The sequence below is a fragment of the Marmota flaviventris genome, chromosome 18 (genome assembly GCF_047511675.1).
Source record: "Marmota flaviventris isolate mMarFla1 chromosome 18, mMarFla1.hap1, whole genome shotgun sequence".
Classification (NCBI taxonomy): domain Eukaryota; kingdom Metazoa; phylum Chordata; class Mammalia; order Rodentia; family Sciuridae; genus Marmota; species Marmota flaviventris.
In genome coordinates this window covers 62,065,527-62,077,555 of record NC_092515.1, presented here as the reverse complement: position 1 = coordinate 62,077,555, position 12,029 = coordinate 62,065,527, and the positions used below count along the sequence as shown (strand labels likewise).

Sequence of the window (12,029 nt, the reverse complement as noted above, 5' to 3'; positions counted from 1 at the left end):
CCAAACTCGAGAGAGGTCGGGCCACGGCAGGCATGCTGGCCAGGGCTTCAAGGTGTCCTTCGAGCTGGGCATGGACAGGTGCCTGAGCTTCGTGCCACCTACTCCTCTCTCACCCTTGAGGTGCCAACACCAGGACACCACTCAGGCTGATCTGGAGGGGAGACTAGAGCTGCGTCACTCCCCACCAGCAGGAGAGAAGGATAAGTGAAGGCAAGACAGAGGCAGGTGAGCAGGGCGGACGGACGCAGCTGGCGACACTGGCCTGTGGGCCTCGCCTGGCGCTGCAGTCTCCAGAGACCAAGAGGAATGAGCTGGAGGGACCATCCAGTGGGAGCCTCCAGGGCCGGGTGGGGGCGGGGACACTCTCCCAAAGACAAGGAGTCAGGGTCCTCAAGGGTCATCGTGGTCCTGTGAACAAAGGTGTCTGAAGGAGCCGTACCCCAGGGGGTCAGGTCACACACCAGAAGGACATGTGAGGAAACCAGCTGGGGCCAGGTCACACAAAGACCCAGTGACAAATCATCATCCGACCTACAGAGTGAAACCAGCCCAAATAAAACTGAAACGTGGAGGACACAGGGGGCTGGTGGGGGGGCTGGCTGGCCCTGGGGGAGGTGAGGGCAATGCTGCAGAATGCCCGTGCGTGACTCGAGGGCCACTCCAGCAAGGCAGGAAGAGCCCGCGGGCTCCATAACAGTATCGGAGGCCGGAGAAGAAGACCAAGGAGTCCTGGGAGGGCCGGGTGGCGGCTCAGTGGTGAGCGCTTGCCTAGCACCCGTGAGGCCCTAGGTTCAGTCCTCAGCACCACGTAAAAATAAATAAACAAAAATCAAGGTTTTGTGTCCATTTACAACTAAAAAAAAAAAAAAAGCACAAAAACCTGCAATCCATGGGAAAACAGGAAGGTTGGGGAGGGCTGTGGCCTGAGGGCAGTGGGAGGCAGTGAGTGGCGGGTGGCAGAGGCACGCCCCTGGCCTCCAGCCTCAGCCCACACCTGGGAGGCGAGCTGTGTGCCGGGGCAGCAGGGGACTCAGGGATAAGGGGTGGGGTGCTGACCATCTCTCTTCGGCACAGGGAGAGTGCCTGATGCATCCAGTGGCCACAGGGTCCTCGTGCGTGGGGGCAGGGGGGCTGGGCACTACCTCACTGGTGCACTGTGCTGGGAAGGCTGTGCCCTTGCATGGGCCATCTGTGACCTCTGGGGGAGGCAGCTCTGCGGGTAGGGCCAGTCTTCCTGACTGCAGGTGAGCGCCCGGCTGTCCTGGCCTCTGGACGGCCTGGGGCTTGGGCTTGACCCAGAGCAAGTGGAACACTCAGGACACTTCTGAAGAATTCAGGACCCTCTTCCGCCCTCCCAACTCAGGTCAAGAGCCCCCACCAACTGACCCCCCACGGGCCATGGCGTCTCCAGGCTCATGGAGGCCCTCCAGGCACTGGTGGGTGGGACTGCAGAGTGGGGCCAGGGCAGGCTTCTGTGCAGGAAAGGGTGTGGCTCACTTGGGGCCCAGTGCAACCCCTCCCTGTTCCGCCCATCCCAGCTGAGGAAGGCTCAGTGGCTGACCTGCACTCTGAGGAGGAAGAGGGTGGCCACACTCGTACCTGCTGTGGGGTGAGCTTGCCAGAGAGGCTTCTGAGGACACCCTCTGTCCCTAAAATGTTCATTGCCCACGGCTCAGGTGATGCTGGGGCAGGGGTCCCAGCCCTGAGGCAAATGAACTCTAAGATGTGCCCAGCAAGGGCTGGCCCTCGAGCCCACAGGGCCTGCTCAAGGCTCTCCCTGGGCTTGTCGGAGTCTGGCAGGTGACCTTGGGGGAAGGGGCATGGCGTTGGGGCTGCCCCTCCAACCCTCCTTCCTCCTCAGGGAGAAGTGGGGCAGACCCAAGGTTGGCAGGCAGCACTAGGACAGGTCCACTGGCTGCTGGCCCCCTGCACCAGTTGCTGCTGCCCTCTGCTGTCAGGAGGCTTCACTGGCCGAAGTTCCTAAGGGCTGTTTGCTAGAGCAGCCTGCAGGGCGAAGGTGCTGCAGATGGGACCAGGCGTCCACCAGCAGACCCATGCATGATGACTGACAGCGTGCACACCCCAGAGCCACAGCTGCTGTCCTGCTCTGTGTGGGGAGGTCCTGGGAAGGGGGGATTGCCAGCAGCATGGGGACCCCCATTTGCACACTTCTCTGGGCAGTAGATGGGGGCTGCTCAGCTGACTGCAAGTCGGGTTGGGCTGGGAGCCAGTACCCAGTAGCATGGCCAGTAGCTGAGAACTTGGGCATTGGGAGCAGGCAGATCGACGTGGTCAAGGCCCAGCTATACCAGTGGGGTGCCCTGGGCAGGTGCCGGCCTCACTGAACCTTGGGGTCCTCATAGAGCAACCAGGAAAGCTCCACACCTGGCTGAGAGGGGTTTGAAACAGTGAGGGTCCCCAGAGTCCCTCTCATGCCAAGCATTGTACAGGGTGCAGGGATGAGGTGGACACAGTCCTGCCTGGCTGCTGCTGGCCTGGCCAGCACAGATGCACGGCTTTGGGCTGCAGGTCAAGCAGAAGGGGGCATGGAGGAAGAAAGGTGGGCCAGAGCCACCCTACCTGGAAGATTCTGGAAGGAGGCAGGCTCGGGGTGGGCTTACGCCAGTCTTGAGAGGGCAGGAGTTGGCAGAAAGGGCTGAGGGAGGCAGGGAGGCTCCCAGGGGCTGGGGGCAGGCAGCAGTCACCAGGGCACTGGCTGTACATGGGACTTGGATAGCGTTAGAGACAGTGGACTGTGAACGTGTTCAGTAAGTGGGGTGGCATGTGTCACTGGCAGAGCTGGTGACACTGGTGGAACAGTGTGGGGGTGTGGCTGAAGACGGGAGACAGTGGGGAGGGTCAAGAGGATGGGAAAAGAAAACCTGGTGACCTGGAGAATGAGCTCACCATCAGGGGAGAAGCGGGTAGAGGGCCCTAAGTCGGGTGCCCACACACGGGCACAGGGGAGCCCTTCAAGGTGCTGACCTGAGTTGCCAACCACAGCCAAGGGCGTAGTGGGGTGGGAAGGACAGTGCCCCAAGGGGCCTCCTCCTCTGTGCACCCGAGGGCAGGGTGCCACCTGCTTAGTAAATGATTGTGGACCCAGCAGTGGAGGAGGGTCTCACATGGGTAGAGTGCAACCCGGAGCCTGGCAGGGGACCAGGGCAGCCCCAGAGGTAGGGGTGTGTGGCAGCTGTTCCTAAAGGCCAGCTGGGGGAGGGTTTGGGGAGAGGGGACCTGGGGACAATGCCTAGGCTGAGACTCTGCAACCTGCATATGGTTTACCAGACTGGAGCTCTGGAGACATCAAGTTGCTCCGACAGCAAAGGCCAGCAGGACCTGTCAGCAGTGGGAGGGGCAGAGGGTGGGGAGGAGACGCAGTGCAGGGGAGCCACTCTGGGACCTGCCCTAGGAGGGCCTGGGGGCTGAGGTCCTTGAGCAGGGGGTCGAGAGCTCTGGGGCTTAGAAGATATGGAGAGATGCAGGGGCATCCCTGTGCTCCCAGGGCTCGGGGACAGTGTCTTGGGGCAGGAAGCAGGCTCCCTGGGGAAGTGGGAGGAGTCTGGGGCTAGTCTAATGTGTGCAATGGCTGCTGGGGCTGTGTGGGGTAGAGGCAGCATCGCAGGTCCTCGCAGCACAGAGGGATTTCAGGGAGAGTGGGGCAGGGGCTTCAGGGGACACAAGGAGACTAATGGCACCTGTGGTGCTCCCTGTGGAAGGTCTCATCCCAGGGGATGGGCACATGTCAGAGCAAGGTCCTTGGTGTAGGTGGAGGCTGGCACAGGCCTTGTGTAATCCTAGGACTTGGCAGGGTAGCCAGTGCCCAGCCCTGTGCCATGGGGGGCAGCAGAGGCTAGAGAATCTGCTGCAGTCTGAGGCTTGTGTGCTGCTGGTGGTGGCAGGGCTTAGCCCAGGCTAAGCTCCCAGAAGGGGCCACAGGACTGTCTCCTGCTATTTCATGGGTGTGGAAACTGAGGCATGTGCGGGTGCTGGGGGGGTCTGAGAGTTGGCCATCTTCTGTGTGCTGCAGCAGCAGTAGGGTGTAGGATGGGACAGGAGGGGACAGAGGGAAGCCTGCCTACACCTGGAGCCTGCCTTGGGTCTTTGGCCCCCACTTCCTGTCTGGCCTTTATGGAAAAAGGACCAAAGCCAGGCACCCTGGATCGAAGGATGCTTTCTCAGCCCATTACCCTGGGATCCAGGGCCATATCCCCAGCCCCCCATGCCCAGTGGCCTTGGCGGTAGCCTCTGTGGTCTGTCTCCATGGGTAGGGCCTGTGAGTCACGACTCTGGGGACTTTTAACTCTTGTACATACCCAGGCCCAATAGCCCCTCACCCCTGAAGGTTGGGCGGGAAGGAAACAAGCAGAGGAGCCACCTGGGTGGTCGGCTGGGTGACACCTCAGCGTTATTCCTGGAGTGATCACTGCGCCTCTGCAGGATGCCCAGAAAGACCGTTAGAATTGGTAGAAAAAGGGTATATTTGTTTCCTAGGTAAATCCAGCTGGAAGGTACCCTCACCTGCCCCGCCGCAAAGCCGTGGCCAGACTGTTCAGCCAAGCACCGCCTAGGCCTGATCTCGGCCTGTGCAGGGCTTAGCTCTGGCAGAGTGGGCTGGAGGTGGTGGCCGTGGGGCGGTCGCTTTGGGCCTCCGCAAGCACGCGCGGCAACCTCCCAGTGCACTGCCAGGTGGCCCATGCCCAGCTAGGTGCGAGCCCTGCTTTTCCCGGGCGCCGGGGGCGGGGCGCCGGGACGGAGCTCAGAGAACCAGGCCCGCGGCCAGCGCGCTGCTCACAGCGGAAGTCTTTATTGAGTGCCCGGGTCCAGGCGGGCTGGGTCCGCGCGGCGGGCTCATTTCACGTGCTCGGCGGCGTGCGACGAGCAGTAGTACTTTTTGTGCGCGATGAAGGTGGACAAGCTGCTGAACTTGATGTTGCACAGGCGGCAGTAGCGGTGGCTGGACGCCGCGGGCGCGGGCGGGCCCTTGCTGGGCGTCGCTGTGCCCAGGTCGGCGGGGTCCGCATTGGGAGCGGGCGGGGACGGAGAGCGCGGCGCTCGGCCCTCGGGGCTGTCCAGCGCGCTGGGCTCGGGCCGGGCCACGCGCAGGCCATGCGCCAGGCGCAGGTGCTCCAGCAGGTCGCCGCGGGCGCGCGCGCTTGGGGGGCAGTAGGGGCAGGCGGCGGCCGGCCGCAGCGGCGCGGCGGGACACGAGTACTGCTTGTGCGCCAGGTAGGCCTCGAGGCTGTGGAAGCTCACGCGGCACGCCGTGCATTCGTGGTAGTCGGCGAGCGCGGGCAGCGCCGCCGGGGCGTCTGGGGGCTGGCGCCGGGGCCGCTTGCTCAGGTCAATGGGGCCGTCGGCCGCGGGCTCGGGGGCGGGGCCTGCGATCCCGCTTCCCGGCCGCGGCGAGGCGGGCGGCTCGGGCGCGGGACCCGGAGGGGCGGGGGCGGGGCCTGGAGCCGGACCCGCCGCGTGCAGCTCGTACAGCTTGCGGCGCCTGCGCGTGCGCACGGGCGGCGCGGTCAGGGCGGGCGGCGCGGTCCCCGGGGTGGGCGCGGGCGCGGGCGGTCGGCGGGGCGGAGGGTCGTGGCGCGAAGCGCAGTAGTAGCGCTTGTGCACCGTGTAGGTCTCGTGGCGACTGAAGCGGATGTTGCAGGCCTCGCACAGTGTGCGGCTGGGGTCGTCCTCCGCGTCGTCCACCGAGCTGCCCGGGCTCTGACTGCCCTCGCTGCCCCGGCCGGCCGCCTCGGTCTCGGGCGTGGCCGCACCGCCCGCCTCGTCCTCGCGCGTCCCGGGGCCCGGCGACGAGCGCGTCGCCTCAGGCTCGGCGGGCGGGCCGGGGGTCGCCCGCGGCGGGCCCGGAATCGCCTTGGGCCTGCGCGCGGCGGGCGTGTCCTCAGGCGGGCGGCGGCCGGAGCAGTAGAGCCGCTTGTGCACGTAGAAGTTGTTGACGTTGTTGAAGGTGATCTCGCACTCGAAGCACGTGGCGCCCTTGGCCCCTGCGAAGAGGCCGGCTGGGGTCCCGGCCACGCCCGCGCCCTGCTGCAGCCGGCTGTGCACCAGCTCCGACATCTTGGCCAGGATCTCGGAGGCCTGCGGCGCGCCCGAGGGAGCGCCCGCGTCTGGCCCGAACACGTAGTGCGGCAAGAAGAGCGCTCCAGCCAGGCCCAGCTCGCCGGGTCCCGGGCTGGAGCCGGGCGTGGGGCTGGACAGCTCGGCTTTCACCCTGGCCGCAGCCGGACTGTGCGGTGATGGTGTCCGCGACAGGGCCTGGGCCCCTGGCTCTCCAGGGCCGGGAGCACGGGCTGCCTCTGGCTCCTCCACCGCCTCCACCTTGATGCTCCTGGGAGCTGCAGGGGTCTCACTGCCGTCGCCATTCTGGGGGGCCACTCTGGCCTCTCCGTTGGTGGCCTCAACCAGGACCTTCCTGTCTTGTCCTGGTGATGGGGCAGGTGCCAAGCCTAGGTCCCCCGAGGCCCGGGGGCCATGTGGGGCTGAGTGTTGCTGGATGCTGGCAAGACCGTCTGCAAGGTGACCACAGGGATGGCTTCTCAGGCCAGGGCCAGGCTCTGGCCGGGCCAGAATGGGAACAGGTGTGCTTGGCAGAAGTGGTTTATGTGTGATCACAGCTAAAATTGACCCTACCTGCCTGTGGACAAGCCCCCTTCCCTCCCTCCTTGAGGCCTGTGGGGCAGTGGCAGGGACTGCTCACCTGGGGGCAGCTTGGCAGCTGGATGTCCGGCCCCTGGAGAGTAGATCTCACCCTTAGAGCCGGGCTGGCAGACCATGTGGTTGGTCACCAGGTGGCTGTAGAGGATGTCCCTTGTGGTGGAGATGAAGCCACAGCTGTGACAGACACCTATGGGCCATGCTGTGGTGGTCAGAGCCCTGTGGCCGAGGTCGTGGCCCACACCCCCTCCCGTCCCCCAGCCCACCTACCACTGAGTGTGTCTGTGTGCACCTTGAGATGGCGCTCGCAGTTGGCCTTGGTGGTGAAGGCTGACAGGCAGATGAGGCACACGAAGGGCCGCTCTCCTAGAACACACGGGAGAGTCAGGGCCAGCTCCAGCGTCCTGCCTGGCCAGCAGCTCGAGGACCAGGAGACTGGGCCCTGAGCCAAACCTTGCTGGCATGGATGGCCTGGTTTGGAAGCCCCCTTTGGCCCCTAGGACCAGGCCTGGGCTGACTACCACGTGCTGGGGGAGCCCGGTGCCGGCCGCAGGGCGACGGCATGACTGCTGGGTGTGCTCGTGTGGCTGTGCTGGTCTAGGAGGGGCTCACCACTGTGGCTGCGCATGTGGATCTCCAGGGAGCTGGCACTGGGGCAGCTCTTGCGGCACTGGGGGAAGGGGCAGACGCGCTCGTTGGGGTAGGACTCCTTGGGCTTTTCCTCCGTGGCCGCCGTGGCTGGGGAGCCGGCGCTCTGGCGGCTGGCACAGTAGTAGAGCAGGTGGGCCTGCAGGTTGCGCTCGCTTCGGTACCAGATGCCGCAGTCCTTGCAGGGGAAGACATCCTCTGTGGGGCAAGGTGGCACCAGCTGAGGGTGGGCACTGGGCAGCAGCAGGTCTGCCTACCAGCCCAGGCAGGAGCGGGGCCTCTCCATAGAGGGCCTGAGATTGTCTGGCCCTGTGCGGTCACTTCCTGGCTCTCCTTTGGTAGCCCTGGCCCCATTTGATGGATTTTGAGACCTCGGCCATCCCCAGGCCAGCCTCCATGCCTGCTGCCTCAGAGACCCCTCCCAGGGGTGAGCCCTGAGGAGACGTCTCTGATGACCCCTCGCCTCAGATATACAAGGGTGGTGGCCTTGCCCTGCCCCAGGATGCTGCCTCGTTGAGGGAACCTAGCACCTGCTGGCGGGGGGAGGTGGCTTCTGCCCCCCATACCTAGTTTTTCTGGTGGTTTCTGGCCCAGCTTCTCCTGCTGTGCTGTTTACCTCTGTTCTTGGGTTTTGCTGATTTGGGTCTCAGGCAGCTCTGCTCTCTCTGCTAAGGCCTGTGGGTCTGGGCTCTGAGAAGCCACTGCTGGGGATTTGTCTGTCTCTGCCAGGTCACAGCTAGGAACTCCGCTGCTGGCTGGGTGAGGGGCAGGGGCTGCAGCCCTGGGCCTGAGCCAGGATGGCCACCTACTGCTGCCAAGGCCAAGCCCTGGGCAGATGTAGCTCCTCTAACGGCAGAGGCCTTGGGCTGTGTTGCTGCTGACCCTGAGCCACAGGGAGGACACAGGCCTGGAACCTGGGCCTCAGGAATCAACCTGGGTCTGGCTTCTCCTAGTTGCCAGACCCCAGCTCAGCCTCTGCCCACTGCCCCTGGAGGAGCTGGGAAGGTCTCAGATGACAAGGTATCCATCCCACCGTGGTGTCCTTCAGCTGGCATGTTCCGTGGACAGTGCTCTGTGGGATTGAGGTGCTGACACCAGACCCGAGACCCTGGAGGAGGAAGCTGGGGCCCTCTGCAGCCAGCCCTCTGAGTGGCTAGACCCTGGGGTGGGGGACACAGTCATGCAGGCTGAAGGGGGGACATGGGACCCTCACTAACCCACTGGGCCACTGTGTCTCCCTGGAGTCAGGTTTCCCAGGCACCCTGGGAGCCAGCTGGGTAGCACTCCCATCCCTGCCCAAGTCAGGTGGCCGCCCTGGCCTCCCATCTCCCTCAAAGGCTCATTCCCGGGGGAGAGACCAAAGCAGACACGCCCTCCCCATTAGCTTACTGCCACTGCTTGGCCAGAGGACCTGCCTTCTCCCCTGCCCTTCTCCTTACTTAAACCCCGTGTAGAGTCCTTATCGGAGCCCCTTGCCTGAGCCACCTCTGAGCTTTGCCTCCTGTCAGCCTCCTGGGGCCATCTCCTTCACAGATGTGCCACTGTCTGGGGCTGGCTGCTGTCTGTGTCAGGTCAGGGAAGGGCTCTGCAGGGTGGCCCCACTGCTGTGCGCCATGCTGGGGCATAGGGTTGCGGAGTGTGGGGTGTGGGTGTCCTGTCCTTGGCTGTCCTTAGCTTTAGAGGCAGCTGTCCAGTCTGGGGCTCCAGGCGAGCCATAAGCTTCCTGTTGAGCATGGGGGGTGCAGAGTCCAGTCTGGACCTCAGGCCAGTTTGCCTCTTTTCCCATGGTGTGCCTGGGCTCTGGGGGCCCTGCTGTCCCTGCCCTGGGCTTTGCCCCCACTGCTGCCCTAAGGAGTAGTGTGCCACCTGCAGCCTGGCACCGTCTTGCCCTGCTTCCTCTTGTGGAAGCCTGCATCCAGCTGTGCTGTCCTGCCCTGGCAGCCCCCCTGTGCTCTCCAGCACCCAGGTGTCCCAGCCTTGGCTGTGGTACTGTCCCTCAGTTCAGTGGTCTGCCAGGGGGGTAACATTTGACCCTTTGGGGGTTCTGGGGGTGAACCCAGGGCCTTGTGCTTGCTGAGCAAGTCCTGCCCTGAGCTACCTGTGGCCCCACCTGCAGCCCCGAGCTCCTGAGCACACCAGGACCCGCCCCAGGGAGGCGGGGCACTCACTGTTGATGACTGCAGAGGCCAGGATCGATGCCATGCCGGCCTGCTGGGGCAGGAGCTGGATGTCGGTGGGCACTGGGGCTGGACATTCGGGCTCTGCGGGCTCCTTCTTCACAGGGTGGCCGCAGGGCTCAGCCACGAGGAACACATGCAGGAGTTCACCTGCAGGCACTGGCTTGGTGACCCTGCACCAGAGGGTGTCATCTGGAGGACACAGGCAGCCATGATGCTGGGCCTCAGTGGCCACTGGTCCCTCCCCAGCATCCCCCCGTCTGGTCCCCGAGGACCGCCATGCTGCCGGCGGTAGAGAGCAGGTTCCAGGCCAGCAGGAAGTTCTGCACCTGGGTTCCGCAGCTGTGCCTGGCTGGTTTCCATGGTGTGCCTCCTGCCCTCTGGTGGCCAGCCCCACTGCCTCATTCCCAGGAAAGCCGGTGCATAGCCACGTGGGCTCCCAGGAAAGTGGCTGGAGGGTGGCCTCAGGTGGGGACCTTAGAATAGTTCCTCTGGGAATTGACTGGGTGTGACTATTCCCACAGAGGCCTCTAGGGGGCAGTCTCTGCCAACAAAGCCCAGGAGAGCTGGGCCTGCTGGTCTGCCTTCTGGCTGGCAGTACATGGGGCTGTGCTTCCCTGTGCCCAGCTTGGCCAGGGAAGGAGTGCTGCTGGCCTCAGGAGCAGCAGCCTGTGCCTAGACTGGGGCTCCCTTGGCCCATCAAAGCCCAGAGGCCTTGGTGATTGTCGTGTCCGCAACCAGTGCCTGGCTGGGGCTCCCAAGGCACAGCGTCACCCAGCGCAGGCCACCTTGTCAGCATGGCCACTGGAAGGAGCCTTAGCCTTCCCAGGTGGCCACACCTGGCCAGAGCCCCATTGTACAGGCCGCAGGAGGGGTGGGTCAGAGGGTGCTGACCAGCTCGTGCCCCAGGCAGGCCCACAGCTGCCTGTTCCCTGCCGGCACCCAGCCCTGGTGCCCAGGGCTCTTTCTAGCTGGTCTCTCCAGTCCCCAAGAGTGTCTTTTGGTGAGGAGGATGGGACAGGGGAGACGGGCTCATGGGGGCAGGGTGCTGGCCTGGGTCCTGGAGTTGAGGGCAGGCAGAGCCAGGTGCAGCCCTGCCCCAGTGCCTTTGGTTCTGCCTAGGGTGAGAGCTGCCCCTGGGAGAGAGCTCTGCTTCTGCTGGGCACGCTGCAGATGGCCCCCAGGACAGTGCTCGAGCCCCGGCTCTGGACAGGAAGAGCCGAGGGAAGGTGAGGACGGGCAGGGGCAGGCTGGCTGCCGTCCTCCTCAGGCCCTGCCCCACAACACCTGCAGGCACAGCTAGGTTTGGACTCAGCCCCCCAGCCCAGCAGGGTCAGTCCACACTGTAGCTGTCCACCTGTCAGCCAGCCTGGGCTTCCCAGAAGCCCTGGGAGCAGTCCCCCCGGAACCGGGAGGAGAGGAAGGAAGCACGTCTTCCCCAGAGGACAGAGGGCAGCCCAGCCTCCTTGGGCTCCTTTAGGAGCAGGTGGGGTCTTCATGGGACAGCAGCTCCCTTGCCTGCAGGAGTGTCCATCAGGGTGCTGGGCTGTGGCCTGAATGTCTGGCCTCCCCAGCCTCAGTCCAGACAGGTGGGTTTCCCTTTAAGGGCCAGCCCAGGCAGAGCCAAGTGACCCCACCTTCCGGAAGGCTGCTGGGAGGGAGGGAAGCGCCACACGATACCAACCCTTCCTGTGGATCTCTGCGTTGGCTTCGGCCTCTGTCGGGGCCTGGGGCAGTGTCCTCAGCCAGCAGGCCTCATCCACCAGAAGCAGGGTCAGGGCCGGGCCCTGGGGAGAGCAGGGATGGATGGGCTCAGTCAGCCAGGAAGAGCCACTGGGGCTCCGTGAGACAGGCTCCACTGTGCCTGGTGTGGCCAGGCTGTGGGGCTGCGTGTTGTGGGCGGTGAGTGGCTTGGCAGCTGATGGACCTGTGGCCCACATCCTGTGTCCCACAGCAGTATGTCCACTGCTGGGACTCAGAGCCACAGCAGGGAGTAGCAGGTGTAGTTGGGTGCTGGGTCCTTTTGGAAACCAAGGCCCAGGGTGGTCAAGCAGCAGGCCCAAGGTCACACAGCCAGTGAAGGGCAAAGCCTGAATTGCAGCGAGATCTGTCCCCGCCATGCCCACCGCCTGGGCGTCCTACACCCACATGCCCCTGCATCCTCCAGATGAGCTCTGGACTGAGGACATGAGCCCAGAGACCGACTGACCCCACCGTGGGCTGCCTCTGTTGCAGAGTGGGGAGCAGAGAAGGGCTACCTTTGTCCCTGTCCCTGAGACTGGCTGGCCGCTCAGGCCCAAGGCCAGTGGTGTCATCTGGGTTAGCCCTGGGTCCACCTGGCCTATTTCCCGGGAGCAGGCAGCCTCCCCGTCTCCTCTGCCGCCTGCTCTGGGCTGGCCTCTCTTCCCGCACCCTTGCTGGCCCCCAGCTCCAGGGCAGAGAAGGCCCAGGCCCATCCTGTGCTGAAAGAGGGCCAGGGTGGGGCAGGTGACCCTGGTCATGCATGAAGGGTGAGGCGCAGAGTCCCAGCGGGCA

The 12,029-nt window shown here is 64.7% G+C and overlaps 1 protein-coding gene across 1 annotated transcript in view; it reads right to left on the bottom strand.

Annotated features, from left to right (window-relative positions):
* Nucleotides 1–4,457: 4,457 nt before the first annotated feature.
* Zfpm1 (zinc finger protein, FOG family member 1) overlaps nucleotides 4,458–12,029 on the bottom strand; it is a 56,056-nt gene continuing 48,484 nt past the window's right edge. The window contains exons 5-10 of the mRNA XM_027933152.3: nucleotides 11,179–11,281; nucleotides 9,486–9,686; nucleotides 7,282–7,515; nucleotides 6,940–7,035; nucleotides 6,713–6,859; nucleotides 4,458–6,524 (exon numbers count right to left, since the gene is read on the bottom strand). Of these exons, the coding sequence (XP_027788953.3) occupies nucleotides 4,852–6,524; nucleotides 6,713–6,859; nucleotides 6,940–7,035; nucleotides 7,282–7,515; nucleotides 9,486–9,686; nucleotides 11,179–11,281 (2,454 nt within the window). The 3' untranslated portion in view covers nucleotides 4,458–4,851. The remainder of the gene's footprint in view (nucleotides 6,525–6,712; nucleotides 6,860–6,939; nucleotides 7,036–7,281; nucleotides 7,516–9,485; nucleotides 9,687–11,178; nucleotides 11,282–12,029) is intronic.